The sequence below is a fragment of the Micromys minutus genome (assembly GCF_963924665.1).
Source record: "Micromys minutus genome assembly, chromosome: 5".
Taxonomy (NCBI): Eukaryota; Metazoa; Chordata; class Mammalia; order Rodentia; family Muridae; genus Micromys; species Micromys minutus.
This window is the reverse complement of record NC_137974.1, coordinates 72,504,838-72,521,061: the sequence shown is the minus strand read 5'-3', so window position 1 is coordinate 72,521,061 and position 16,224 is coordinate 72,504,838. Positions and strand designations below refer to the sequence as shown.

General features: G+C 35.4%; 1 protein-coding gene across 1 annotated transcript; it reads right to left on the bottom strand.

The window, feature by feature from the left end:
• Positions 1-13,710: 13,710 nt before the first annotated feature.
• LOC308421186 (large ribosomal subunit protein uL23-like) lies at positions 13,711-14,055 on the bottom strand (the record flags this gene model as incomplete). Its single annotated transcript, XM_080917466.1, has 1 exon — positions 13,711-14,055. One exon carries the CDS (start codon positions 14,053-14,055, stop codon positions 13,711-13,713), a length of 345 nt encoding a protein of 114 aa, XP_080773592.1.
• Between the last annotated feature and the right edge of the window lie 2,169 nt (positions 14,056-16,224).

Genomic DNA, 16,224 nt, shown 5'->3' with positions numbered 1-16,224 from the left:
AACAGGGTGGAAGCAGAGACCAAACTTCCTTCTCCAAAGCCATTCCCTAAACAGGAGTGTCCTAACATACATACAAACCTCACCCCCATACATTTGAAAGATAAATATAATAAAAATATTAAAATTAAATCTGACATGCCTTGATTTTCTAAAAAAAAAAAAAAAAAAAAAAAAAAAGAACATTATAAAAAAATGCCTCTATTGCTAATGCAAAGAAGTGTTTACTGGCAGGAACCAGACATGTATGTCTCCTCAGAGGCTGTAACACAGTCATACAGATACAGATGAGGATGTTTGCAGGTAAAACTCAGACTGAACATGAAGACCCAAATAAAAAAGACAGAGAAACTACTTAAATAGCTTAAAGATTTGCACCCTCATGGGAATAACAACGTCTTCATCAGCCAAGGCACTGAGGTAGAGAGGGTGATTGGGAGAGGGAGCACCTTCATGGATACAATTTAATGGGGAGGAGGGAGGAGATTTGGGGGAAGATATAAAATTTGAAATGTAAATTCAGAGAATATCCAATATTATTTTAAAAGATGCCAATGATTCATAGTCTTCTTGAGGCTTTTGTAAAACTCCTAAAGGCATACCACTGTCCTTTCTCAAACTTGCCTTTCTCCTTCTCTAATTTCTAAATAAAATGCATATTAATATCTTAATTAATGAGACCCAAGTATATTCCTAAAGAGTAAATTCTCACATTTTGGTTATGCTAAATTAGGAGTCATTTGTGTTCTCTGACTAATCTTAAATATCTTTCTATAAATCACAGCAGGCATCAGCAACTGAAAGACGACAGAGTGCTTTCTGATGAAGTGGTTCAGTCATCTCTTATGAAAACAATTCTTCTATATCTGCAAGGAAAGGGCATAGACGTTAGTGATTATGTAAACAAGCATGAGTATTTCTGTGCAGAAAGATAATTTTTTATATGCTACAGAAACCAAACGAAAGAAATAAGTAATTTCTAGATACAGATCAGAAGTTCCACCATAGTAGAGTCAGTGATATAAGTATAAATTAAATAAAACAGATAAAGCATTCTTCCAAAAGGAACCATATGAGAAAAACACAGAATATGAAAGACCTTGGTACAACCAAAGAAATATTAATGATTCATTGTTGCTGTAGCACGTAAACCTCCTTGATCATAACATGTTTTTCTATTTAAATAAATAATGAACTTTCCTTTGCTAATGAGGCAAGTAGATCAGAAAGGAAGCATTGCTGTGGGGCCAATTAAAAGAGGCTGATTTATTTTTCTGGCATCAAAAAAGTATTGGATTTCTCTTAATAAATGTAAGAATTTTTTGGTGTTCTTACTCTAAGGAGAACTCACATCAGTAATCATTAGAAAAAGTAAGGTTTTCAAGTAATATTATAGTGTTGCTTTTCTATTGCAGTGATGGAATACCATAGCCTAAGCAACTTATTTTGGCTGTGGTTCCAGAGCAATAAAAGTCCTCGTGAAGGGGGATAGCAACAAGTTACAGATCTAACAGGAACGGGAAACTGAGAGCATTCATCTTCAAACAGGGCAGGAAGCAGAAAGACGGATTTGTAGGTGAGTGGGAGTAGAAACTCCCAAAGCTAGTTGCAATGACTTATGCCTTCCATCAGAACCATGCTATTGAACAACCAACAGGGGACATGTGTTCAGATATCTCAGCCCATGAAAGACATTTTCGTTCAAAGTCCTGCAAGTATCGCTGTTGTCACCTAAAAATACACTTTGCAGAAAGGGTGTTTTAACACATTATTTTAAAGGGAAGCCTGATTCTTGTTTGCTTTTCTAATTATACTCCCGAGAAGGAAGCAATAATTAAATATTGAATCCTAAATTGTAAACTGTTGCATTGAGAAGCATGGCAGAAAGCATTTATCAATAGAAATCTTGTTAAAGCAGCACAGTACATCAAAGGCATCACCCACACCCAACAGATTTCAACAGTGGAGAAAAATGTTATTTCCTATAAATTGTAGGACAAAGTAATTAAGGTATTTTTAAGAACTTTAGAAATATTTAATAACTTCACACTGGAAATACTAGAAGAAAGGAGAGTATAAAGATGCTAAATATAATAACTATAATGTTGGTAAATAGGCATCAGGCCTTACTCATTGGAGGAAATCTTCTTTCATTTTGAACATTAAATTTCCACTACATTACAAATGTCACTGTCACGACAGGGTTAGCAGATGAATAGAGAAACACATTTCTATATTATCTGATTAGCACAATGTTATTATTGAGAAAATGTATCATAGTAAAGTGAAAAGTAAAAAAGATATCAAAAATATACTTTTGCACTTAATGTCAGCACATTTACACTAAAACATTAATAAGTATAAATAAGAGAGAACTGAAGTGTGGAACGTTTTATTTTTTTAAATATCTAATACCTCTTCAAAAGGAAGACAGAATTAACTGCATCCTAATATTGTGAGATGTGTTTTGAAACATTTTTTATTATTTTAAAATTAACAATTTTTATTTAGTGTACATGTGTGTGTATGTATGTGTGTATGTGTGTATGTATGTGTGTGCATGTTTGTCAATAACTCATAGAATAAGGGTCCTAAAGACTGAGATAAGTTCTTGGGATTGGGTGCAAGTACCTTAAAAATTCTGCATTAACTTTATAAACATTAGTTTTTTAGCCTATTCATTACTGAGTCCAGAGCCTCATTTATTCTAGGCCTATTCTCTGATATTAAATTATTTTCATGAATTAGCATCAACTGTCTGTTGCAGTAAATATTAAAAAAGGAAAAACCTACCTCTTTATTAGAACCCAAGGTCACACGCCACAGGCGTTGCTTAATATGGAGCCCTGTGAATGAACTTTGTCACTCTGGGTCAACCAAGCTACACTCTCCAGGAGACCCCTTCCCAGGCGGTTCACTCTGCCTTTCCTACTGCCTCTGGCCTGGGTGGAATTACCACCCTGTGTCTTCTTTGCTTCATTGCTGTCACAAACATCACTTCAAAGCCCAGTAACTTTTCAAACGGGTATATATAATAAAGTCTCAACTCACAGACCCTCTACATAACAAGATTACACCCAATGGACAAAGATACAAACTGTCCTTCCATATGAGATAAAGACCTATAGAATCCTTTTTTTTGCAACGTTATTTTTTTCTGACTTCATTTTTTTATTTTTAACACCTTTATTTTAAAAAACAAAGATAAATGTACAAATTTTAAGCATTTTTGAATAAAAGTATAGGAATACATTTTTGTCAGTGCTTGGTTTTTTGTAAAGGTTTGCTAGTGTGCATTAAGATCTTACTAGTAACAATGAGCATAAAATACATGTAAACAGGATGTAACCTGGAATTAGTCAAAGTTTTCTTGGTGTGTAAGGATTAAGCATAATGGTTGTTTCTTTTCTTTTCTTTTCTTTTCTTGAACTTTATATATTTAAAGAAGAGAGATACAAATACATATTTTTAAAAGCATTTTGGCAATTCTTTTAGAGGTCTGATAGCATGCATTGAAATCCCACTAGTCACCATAAGCATAAAGTACATGTAGAACAGAACAGAACATGAAAACAGTCAGTTTTCTTACTGTGTATTGATTAAATGTAACGCTCTTTGAATACCAAAAATTGCCACAAGGCTATATTCCTAGTTCTTGGATTATTAATGATTTAAGGTCTATGTTTACCACACTCTGAGAGGGTGTTATACACTTATTTTTGTTTCTAAGACGGACTGAAGCTTTATATCTACTTATGTCTGATTAGAGCCACAGGAACTAAGTCCACTTTCCTCTGCTCCAATCTCTGATCCTCTCCCGATTTCCTACCTTTTTTCCACCTACCTCCATTGTCCAATCACATATTAACTGAGCATAAATCTACAACTGTCAATTTTAGAAAACCAGGAAACTAGCTGGGAAGAGTAATGCTATATCTATGTATGTAATGCTATCTATAAGATGGTGGATGATAGTGAGAGAGGATGAAGGGGAGATAGCTGTAATTAAGAGGTATCTGTCAGGTGCCATGCAAATCTAATGTAGTGGGAACTTGATAATATATATGTATATATATATGTGTGTGTGTGTATACATATATATACATATACATACATATACGTACATATACATACATATGTACATATATACACATATAGACATATAGACATATAGACATATATAGACATGTATACATATATACACATATATACATATACATACACACACATACACACACAAATATATATATATCCTGCCTGAAAATGGAATAAGTCAAAATAATAATGGTGGCACAATGCTTCGGGGAATAACCAACCAATGTTTGACTTAAGGCCCGATCCATAAGAAAGGACTCACGTTTGACACTGTTTGAGTTACTGAGAACCAGATACTGCTTAGACACAGAGACCTAGGGTAAAACCAAACACTATTTGTACAAAAAAAAAGTGGTAATATGACTACTAATGATATTCTGCTATGCACATAGATCAGTGCCTAAATAAAACATCTTTAGAGAAGCTTCCTTGAGTAGCAGATGAGAACAAATATAAAAATCAACAGGCAGACATCTTTGGAAATACAGTCCTAAAGTTGATGTCTTCTTCAATTCACCACCATGACAGCTCAGGGAACCTTGCTGAATAGAAGAGAAGAATGTAAAGAGTTCTAGAAAATCAAGAGAATAAGGTTTTCTGAATCAATTGAGAAAAGCTCCTTAGAATACACAGAGACTGAAACTGCAGGTAAAGAGCTTCTCCAGGTCTACAACAGGTCATCTGAATATATAATGTAGCTTTCATTTTACTATTTTTTAGGGAACTCTTGAGTGTGTGAGAAAAGGCCTTCCTTCTCTTGGAACTCTGATCCTTCTGTTGGTTTTCTTTGTCCAAATGGAATGTGATGAATATTGTTTTATCTTATTGTAGTTTATTTCATTATATCTTATTTTTAACTCTAAGTTGCTTGTTCTTTTCTAAAGAGAAAGAGAAAAAGATTGAATCTCCATAAAAAGAGTTGAGGGGAAGAAATTGGAGACAGGAGGAAGGAAAAATGTAATCAGATTATATTGTATAATAAAAGAACCAATTTTTAGTAAAAAGAAAAATAATAACAACAAAATTAAAAGAAAAAGGATAGAAAAGATAAAAGAATTAGAAGGGAGAACAAAGTACTCACAGGAGGAAATACGGAGACAAATAGAGGAGCAGAGAATGAAGAAAAGATCATCCCGAGACTACCTTACCTGGGCATCTATCTATATCCCATATAAAGCAACCAAACTCACTCAATATTGCTGATACCAAGAAATGCTTACTGGCAGGAGCGTGATATGGATGCCTCCTCAGAGGCTCTGCCAGAGCCATATTGATACAGAAGAGAATGATTACAGCTAACCATCAAACTGAGCATGGGGACTCTAATGGAGGAAGTAGAGAAAGAACTGAAGAGGCTAAAAAGGTTCAACCCCATGGGAAGAACAACAATATCAATCAACTAAACGCCCCAGAGCTCCCAGGTTCTAAAACATCAACCAATGGGTACACATGGAGAGACTCACAGCTCCAGCTGCATATGTAGCAGAAGATGACATTGTCTGGCATCAATAGGAAGAGAGGCCTTTAGTCCAGTGAATGCTCACTTTCCCAGTGTAGGGGAATGCCAAGGCACTGAGTTGGGAGTGGGAGATTGGGAGAGGGAGCATCTTCATGGAAGCAACTGGAGAAGGAAGGAGGGAGGGGAGAGAGGGGAAAGGGGATAACATTTGAAATATAAATAGAGAGGATATCGAATAAAAAAGATAAGAAAAAAAGAAAAAGGTAAAGGAAGTGCAACTGAGGAGAGGCAAGCCAGTAAGCAGCATTCCCCCATTGTCTTTCTGCTTCAAGTTCCTCTCCTGACTTCCTTCAAGAAAGAACTATAAAATTGTAAGATATAATAGACCAGTCTTCCTCTGGCTAATTTTGGTTATAATGTTTATCACAGCAGTAGAAAACTTCCTAGATTAGAAATATAATAACACTTTGACTTAGTGGTTTTCTTTTGATTATTATTTTTTGAGACTAATCTTCACCTTGAAGTCTTCCTAAGTTAGCATATAAAGGTCAGAAGACCACAAATGTGTGCTCTCACCTCTGGCCCATTGATCTCATTCACCTTTGAAAAGACAAAGATTAAATATGTGCTTAAACATGTAAACATGTTACTGGACCCTATATAATCGGAGGTGCTCATAAATTACTTAATGTCTGTCTTTAACCTAAACTCATCCTATTTAAGTTTTAATATGATGTATAAATACTGGCTTTTTAATGATCAATCTGGCACACTGGCATGAAAGGCCGCAGACATATAATTCTCTATGAATCATTACCTGATATGTCCCTTCAAAGAGACCACACAACATAAAGCCAGACAATTTATATAAGAGTGATGAAAGACGTTGTAGCTATATTATAATTTTTATCACAGTGGAACAGAAATAGCATGCAAGGAAAACCATTGAGAAAATTATTACTCTCAGTCTTTAGCATCTTAAAAGTATGTGATTATAAATGGCCAGAAAGCCCATGATTCTGTCTATTTCCTGCATTTCTCTGGAGGAATTCCCTGCTTTTCAGCAATGATTCAACAAGAACAAAGCAGTGCTGTATCAATCATGACCAAATATTTTATCTTCTGTTTTAAAAACAGGCTAATCATTATCATGCAAGAGCACTTCTGTATTTGATAGTATTTATTGTGCAGCAGCTCGAGGGGAGATGATATAAATCATCATAGGTGACAGTGAAGAAGAGAAAACTGTTCTAGTTCACTCAAGTATAACTTTCAAAGAAAGAAAGAAACACAGTTTTCTGGGGCAATAAATTCTAGGTCATCATTAATCTGAGATGTCAGAAAATTTATACTCCCATTTATGCAGGACATGCTTTCTTATTTGTGACTAAAGTAATATATATTTATATATGTTTATATAGTTAAATGGTATACTTTTATAGTTTTATGTGTTTAAATCACCTACATTTTCTTTTAATTTAATTTATAAAATATATCTTTATTATATGTTATATATTATTGTATAGATTACATAAATACAAATATTTAACTAAAAATTACAGCTTCACATTTCTCCATCCATTCATTCCCATGCATTACCCTGCCCTTAATCTCAAAGTATGACCTGTTTCTTTATTTGTTATAATAAACACATATGTATTTAGATATGTATCCTGAATAATCCATATAATGTTATTTGTATGGATTTGTTTTCACAGCTAATCATTTAGTATTGGGTAATGAATTGGTATGTTCTTCCCTAGGGAAACAAACTTTTTCTTCTATCAGCTATATTTTTAATATAATCTTGAACTTAGAATTTCTGTGATCTTCTCTGTATTATCTTTTATATACGGATGTTTACTTCATTTAACTATTATTATTTGGATTTTTGTTTGTTTTTTTTTCTAACAAGTAGTTCAAACAATTTCATATTTTTTGGATTTATTTTTTCTAGTGCAGTTACTTTTCATTAATGAAACATATAAACTAATTTTATGGATCCACCTATGTATGTACCAGAAGATTTATTTATCTACCACCAATGGGAGGGTAGGACCTTTGTTCCAGTTGAGGTTTAATACCCTAGTAGAAATGGGTGAGTGGGTAGTAGAGGACCCCCTTAGAAGCAAAGGGGAGGAGGAATGGCATAGTGGTTTGCATAGGGAAGACTTGGAAAGGGAACAACATTTGAAATGTAAATAAATAAAATAACCAATGAAAATAATATTATATGTGATGTACTTTTATTTATACATTTATGTAAGCATGAAACATATTCCTGTTAAATTATTATTGAAAGATGTACTTTTTAAGTTTTCACTCAAAACTATTGTATAAAATGCCTTTACCTTTTGTTTCAAGTTAAAACAGATTTATTAACATGATTTTAGCTTTACATTATGAACTTTAAATGTATGAAATAATTGAAGTCCTTATTTTTTCTTAAAGGCTAATAATTATTATATTTTTCTTGCCTAGAAATGTAAAGTATTACTCTGAAAAAATGTCTTTCTATGTCAGCAGACAATAACTATAGTGTGGAGCATTAATTCAGGACATAAGATAAACACTATCCTCTTCATCTGATGCAAGGATTGAAGGAGCATCAAATGTGCCAGACAAGTACTCCACCATTGACTATGTCTTCACCTAGAATAAAACTTTGCGGTAAGATAGAACAAGAGTTGAATGTTTCCTTTGGATTCACTCATACTACAAACACGAAGACATGCCGTAAGCTCTGTCCTTTGCAGGAAGTTAAAGAATACTCTGTTAACACTACTGAAAACCCTTAGTTATGATCTCCTCTTTGGGAATGAATCTTACAATTTTTACAAAATGATATTTCTTGTGTGTGTGTGTATCTTTTGTATAGCATAAATTATTTTGGGGCAATTTTCTCACTTTGGTCAATTTGGGCTATTGTAAAGTTCAGCTCATCCACAGCTAGTGAAACCTCTCTGCCCTGAGCCTCCCTAATTAAGATTTGGAGCATGAGTACTGGGAGCAATGTTTTGACCAGTTATAGCATTGTTAAGTGCACATAAAATTGGCAGGTGATTTTTAAAGTGAAATTTAATTATGTCTTCTCTGATTCCTACTATGCAAAAAGAGAAGTATTTTTTCTCCTGAAATAAAATTTAGCTGAAGGAAGTTTATATAAAATCTTTATAGTCAAATATATAATTAAACTTTATATGTCATTTTAAGAGTCTGGACATATGTAGCTGGGGGTGTCTACGTGGGTGGAGTTGGATGAAAAAGTCAGACTAACTCAGTGAAGCAGAGTTTGAGAAATAAGCTTTGTTAGATAATCAAGTGGTGCTCTGGCTGCAAATATCTAATCCCTTTTATTTTTTTAAAAATGTCTTTGTATAAATAAAGACTGATGTATATTTTAAAATGCTAAACATTTGCAAAGTGCCTTAACAAAATAAAGATAAGTCTGCTGTGTTCACTCAAAATCCAGAATGATTTCCATTCCTGTCATTTGCCTATACTTTTTGATCTTTAAAAAATAGTGCCTTCTTCATGGCACATATTTGTAGAATAGGATTATGATGGATTTGAAAATAGGAATATGCTAGATGTGGAAAGGAGATAGAAAATACTGGTTTATAGACCCCTTTCCATCTCTCTCATTCAGTTTCCCTTTGCCTTATCCTCCCTCTTTATGTGAGCATGTGTACAAAGATATGTATGCTTCCAATGTGTATATGAATGTAAGTACACACACACACACACACACACACACACACACACACACACACACACACACACACACACAAGCACTTCTCTTTTCTTTCTAATTTTACTTTTATGTCTAAATCCTGACTCCTCAATAGCGAATGGAGTGATATACTATTGGTCACTTTATGGAGCCTGTTTTGCCAGTTCTCTCCAAAGAGTTTCAATCTATTGAATATGAACAGATTCCACTTTATCGATTTCTTTCCTCTCTTCTTTAGGAAAAGTAATGCTGTGACAAGAATCAGAGAAGGGAGCCAAGGAAAGCTTGCTTGATGGAATTTTTAATAGGGAATTTATTAGTAAACATATAAGGAAGCATGAACATATACATTGTGTCCTTAAAAACATTTTCTTCTGGAAGTAAGGGGCCATATCGTGAAACTCACATTTTTTTTTAACAAGTCAAAGATGCACTAAATCTATAGGACTCCTTTCCCAGTTCCTACAAGTGGGAAACACACACTGTGGGTGGAGAAGAGTCTGACGTTACAGCTGCCTTTTACATATGTTGGGAATCAATCTCCAAGCTGACTTGTTGGGTTTCTTGTTTGTTTTACTTTGCCTTGCTTGCTTGTGATGGGGCTGCACCCTCAAGGTCATTTCTTCTTCTATAACTCACACAAAGCCTTCATTGATTTACCACCCGTTACTTGGATTAAATTACTGTTTGCTCTGTAGCGACCCGTGATTAAAGGAATGAGTAAGCACTTCTGCCAGCTCTTAGGGAAAGGAACACAGCAGCAGCCCATGGCAGTATGTGGTGAAACAAATAAAGAGGAAATACCATGCACAGGCTGGAATTGCATATTCACTCTCTAAAGAAGGACAAAGGTAGCAAAATTGGACATAGTATCTAAGCAGAATGAAGAAACTCTCAAACCATTAATTTAGACAGAAATGCTCAACACATAACCTTTTATTAGGAGTATTCTTGGCCTCTTTGAGAATTTGAGGAGGTGTCTTTTATTATTTTAAATATAACCAGAGGGAAGGCTGATACTGAAACTCTTAAAAGCTCATATGATATTTTTCCTACAAAGTTTAATTACTTGAGTTCTATGTATATCACATTGAGAGGGAGAAAGAACATCATTGGCAAAGAGACATAACAATTATGCTTAAACTGTCTGTTGTTACAAGGAAAACTTAAAGTCTCTTAGTTGTATTCCCATGCAAATTATATTCATATGGAATTCCAGTTTGAGCTTTCCTCTTGCAAGTGTGAGTTTGCATAAATCATACTTGTTGAAGATTGTTGTTTTTTTTTTTCAGTGTTTAACTTGAGGGTGTAATAGAACCTAGCAATAGATAGAAAGCTATATAGATTTGAAATTTTGCCTTTTGTTGATTTTTTAACGATGCCTCACAGGAGGCTTAAGATGATGACAGAATATAAATCCAAAGGCTCATAGCTTCATCTGTGAGCCAGGTCCAAAACCAGCAAAGATTCACAAGAACTTTGTTGGAGTTGAGTGGCAGTCAGAGATGGAAACCAGAAATCAGTATTTCTAAGTCTACATATTGCTAAGTTTTAAAGTATGTTGATAGGTTAACCATAATTTATGATTATTACTATAACTATTATCTATTGAACTAAAAATGAAGGTTTTCTTTAATCAGTTAAAAACTATATGAAAATCCTGAGTTATAGCTATGAAAAAATACATTTTATTTAATTATATATTACATATAATGTTATTGTGACAATTTTATATTATGCATGATGAAGGAAGTGTTCGCATTTCCACAAGTATTAATTCTTTTCAGAAGCAGAACTATCATTTTAAAGGGTATTTCTTCATGAGTTTTAATTTCCTCAAATGTTTTGTTTGTTTGTTTAATGTGGTCTTGTGAGAAACACAGCGGTCTCGGTTGAGAAGGAACAACTGACTGTTTACCTAAGAAGCCATTTGTACTATCAGAACTGAGTTTAGAACTGGCACCATCAAGGCTGAACTAACTGTTGTGTTCATGATTTCAATGAGAATGCCCAATGTTCTTATGCTACTTAAATTACAAACAGGATAATTAAAAATAGAGAAATCAAGCTCGTAGTGAGAATGTGGCTCACAATGAATAAGATTCTCAGCCACAAGTGTACTTTCTTTCATGCTGCCTGGACTGTTAGACTGAAGAACATATTTCTAATCTCAGCTCCACTGCACAGCCCAGTCAAATCTCCACAGGGCTTCAATTACAATGAAAAGAAAAACTCACTAGTAATCCTAAATCTCATCCCATTATCAGGAAGAAAGGTACAGAAAGTTATTTGGTTATTAATTTCCTTCTCAATTATTCTACAATGCAGATTTTGACATAAATCCAATCCAGGCTCCAAGGCTGCCAAGAATCTGATTCAACTTGATATGGTGTTAGAGCCACTTGGTAACTCCCGAACACACTCTACTGCAATTTTCCCTAGGGATCCTTGTTTCTGTCTCTCTAATTAAATCTCTCTGTCAGCCAGGTGGTTCACAAACTTAAAATATGTACTGTTCCTTAAAAAGTAAAATCAGAAAGGCTGACAAGATGAGTCATATGTTAAGAGCACTTGCAGCTTTTTACACGGAACTGAATTTCAGTTTCCAGCAGCTCACAATCACCCCCAAATCCTATCCTAAAGTCTTTTTCTAACTTCCATTTTCTCCTGCACACAAATGGTGGACACAGTCAGCCATACTCACAAAATGACTAAACACATGCTTTCAAGGGCAATTGAGAATTAGATTGGGAGAATAAACTTGCTCAGAAGCCTTTGTTCTTTCCCCAGAATTCTGAATAGTGGAAAGAACGAGTTAATTCTCCCAGGGACTAAACCACCAATCAAAGCATACACATGGATGGACCCATGGCTCCAGCTGCACATGGAGCAGAGGATGGACTTGTCTGGCATCAATGGGAGGAGAGACCCTTGGTCCTGGAAAGGCTCCATGCCCCGCTGTAGGGAAAAACCAGGTTGGGGAGGTGGAAGTGGGTGGGTGAGGCACCCTCATAAAAGGAGGATAGGATAAGGGGTTTCCAGAGTGGAAACCAGGAAAGGGGATAACATTTGAAATATAAATAAATAAAATGTCCAATAAACAATTATGGGAGGTACAAAAATAAATGTCCTCTGGTCTCTGTCTATGATCTAGGTCTGTGCACATCACGTCAAAACAAATATATTAATTTAAGAAAATAAAATGTCCTACAACAATTTTTCCTGATTTAAAAAATATATAAAATTCTGAATCAGTAAAGAGATGTGGGATATCAGAGGTATTGGACATTTTTCCCCTAACTGGCTTTTCTTATTTTATTTCTCCTGTGGGAAAGGCTAGATTCAAATGCATTGTTTGCAGATATCTATAGCATTCAGTGAGTTAAAAACTCAGTTCTTAATTTCAAGAGGAGTTTTCCCTTGCATATCAAGCTAATAACCCCCTTCAACCAATGTTCACGTGTATGGTATTTTACTTTTTAGAAGCAATAAAGCAAATTATATTATATCTAAAACGTTAATTGAGAATGTCAGGTAATATTCTGCTAAGTATATTTATTGGTGTATTTAAAAATCATTACAAGTTTTAAAAGATGTACCTGACATAGATATTTATCTTTTATATTGGATAGATCATGATCTTTTTACGATTTTTGTTATTTAATCGCATTGATTTGATTCTGAAACAATAACAGAAATGCAAATACAATTTAAACATGGTTAACATAATCTTGTTTATTGATTTAGGTAGTTCTACTTATTGAATAATTACAGAATGCTATATTTTAGGTAATTGCTCTCCACTGCCCCCAAAAATGTTCATTTTTCATTATATCTTTTCAAAAAAAAAAAAAAAAAAAAAAAAAAAAGGTCACACTGGCATACCCATTTCACCTCATGTAATACTTTACTGATTGTATACAATTTGGAACTTTTAGTTTTTTATCCTAATTTTAAGCTATAAACACTCTATTTGATGTTATTTCCTTTGTTAAAAGAAAAAAAAGCCTTATATGGCATACATGGAGAATGTAATATATCCTTTAAAGCATCTACGTTTGTTAAGTTCCTTTTGCTGTAAGTATTAGAAATGAACAGCAACCAGTTCCAGTGTGTCATGAATCATGCTGGTCCCAGGTACTCTCTGAACCGGGCTCTCTCACCCACATTAATTCTAGCACCAGAGGGTCATATAGAACTAATATATATTTATCTAGTAGGCTGTCGCCCTCTTATTGGTATCTTTCCCAGCTGCCTCTCTGTTAGTCACAAACTCTGCCCACACTTCAACCAGCCCAATATGTCAGTCAAGATGATCCAGTCAAATGAAGTTTAAGGGAAAATAATACATAAGCTATTATTTTTTTGTTTCTTTTTTATGGTGGAAAGAATGGTATATATTTAGAATTAGCCATCTGGACTTAGTTTAGATGATCCCAATTTTGTTGGCAACATCTAGAGCATCATAATTAGGAACCAAACAAACACATATTTTCTTCTCTCTGTAAAGTCTTATCAGGATACTGACTTTGACCACATTAATGACATAGAGTTTCTTCACAGCCCGTTTGATTTGGTGCTTGTTGGCCTTGGCATTCAAAATGAACACAAGCATGTTTTCCTCTATTGTTTTCATGGCTGACTGAGTGATCAGTGGGAATTTGATGACAGCATATTGGCCCAGCTTCTTTCTCCTGGGTGCACTGTTGCTTGAATATTTTGGCTGCCTCCAGAGATGCAGGGTCTTGAGCATCTGGAAAGTGGGTGACATTCAGACTTTCTTTTCGTGGCTATGGACCACTTTCAGCACTGCCTTCTTAGCTCTCAAGGCCTGTGCTTTGGCTTTGGCTTTGGGAGGGGCAGGATTTTCCTTCTTCGCTTTCAGCACCATCTTGGCGAAGGCCCCAAGTTTTAAAATATGATTGTTTTTAATGAAAATTCAGTAGATAATTTTAGACTGTGGATTTTTTTCCTTTGAGAAAGGAGTCATTTTTAAATTCTATGATGTTCAGTCGGCCTCTGCTTTGTTTCTTGCAGAACAAAGCATTGGCTAATGCACAGCTGCTCAAATTGTCACCATTTCCTTTGGCCTCTTAATATCCCTTAGTCACTTTATAATTTCAGTTTTCACGATTCGCTCTGTGTTTCTTCTCTGATAACTTCTACGACTAAAGGAAAGTTAATGACTTGTTATTCTCATGTGTCATCTGATAAGCAAGAATGATATTTCTCTGATTGGGTTATCATGCTATTAGCCTGGAAATCTGCAGGATATTGGGTGGAATCTATTTATGAAATGTCCATTTATTACATATGTATTTCCATTATTTACCAAAGTTACTATCAACTTAGAATATTAGAACATAAATATTTTTATTTATCTTTTACTTGCTCTTCAGTCATTTTTTTACAGTCAACACTTCATCGCCTCCCTGTCTAACCTACTGTTCCACATCTCATACCTCCTCCCCTGTCTCCAAGAGGATTTCCCAACCCCACCACCCTACCAGACCACCCTTGTCCCTGGGGCCAAAAGTTTCTTTAAAGTTAAGTACATTTTCTCCCACTGAATCCAGACCCAGAAAATCTTCTGCTGTGTATGTGTTGAAGGCCTCACAGCACCTGGTGTATGCTGCCTTGATGATGTTTCAGTATCTGAAATATCTCAGAGGTTCAGGTTAGGTGAGACTGCTGGTCTTCCTATGGGGTTGCCCTCCTCCTCAGCTTCTTTCAGCTTGTTCTTAATTTATTCACATGAACCATCAACTTCTGGTCACTGGTTGAGTGTAAATATCTGCGTCTGACTCAACTGCTTGTTGGGCCTTTCAGAGAGCAGTCATGACAGACCCCTGTTTGAAAGCACAACATAGAATCAGTAACAGTGTCAGGCCTTCCTCCCCCTGAGCTGGATTCCAATTTGGGCCTGTCACTAGACTTCCTTTCCCTTAGACTTTTCTCCATTTTAGTCCCTGCAGTTCTTTTATACAAGAATAATTCTGGATCAGATATTTGACTGAGGGATAACAACAACTTCTCTTCTATCTAAAAACTCCAATCCAATGGAAATATTGCTCCATAATGCTATCTTCCTTGAGAGACCAACATGCTACATAATTATGATAATACATGTATACAAATGAAAGCACTGTTCAGTTTTATCTTATAAACTTGCACATGATTAACTTTGACAAAGAGAATCCTTTTTGTGTGTGTATGAGTATAGGCAGTGTGCAGCAGAACTTTATGGATGGTATTCAAGAGAGTATGGAAGGTTCCTTAGGTCTTTCTTGTTATTATAGGGGTCTGGGATGAAAATTGTGATGGAGATGCTCAGTGTTGCGGGCATAGTTGGGACAGGACTCCTTAACAACTGAAGGCCTTTCTCTTGCTCACAGTGTCCTTGCTGGGGGGATTAGTGGTCCAGGGTTTCTTATGCCTTAGAGCCCATGTAGGCCATGAGATCTGCCATCCTGTTGCTATAGCCATATTTATTGTCGTACCAGGAAATGAGTTTCACAAATTTATCTTTGAGAGCAATGCCAGCTCCAGCATCAAAGGTAGAAGAGTGGGAGTTGCTGTTGAAGTCCCAGGAGACAGCCTGCTCCTCAGTGTAGCCCAGGATGTCCTTTAGTGTGCCATTAGCTGCCTGCTTCACCATGTTCTGATGTCATTATACATGACAGGTTTCTCTAGGTGGCACATCAGTTCCACAGCAGATACAATGAGAGTAGGAACACAAGAGGTCATGCCAGTGAGCTTCCCATTCAGCTCCAGGATGACCTTACACACAGCCTTGGCAGCATGTGGATGCATGGATGAAGTTCTGGGTTGCCCCATGGCCATCACGCCAAAGATTTCCAGAGAGGCCTTTCACAGTCTTCTGAATGGCAGTGATGGCATGGACTCTGGTCATGTGCCCTTTCACGATGACAAAGTTGTC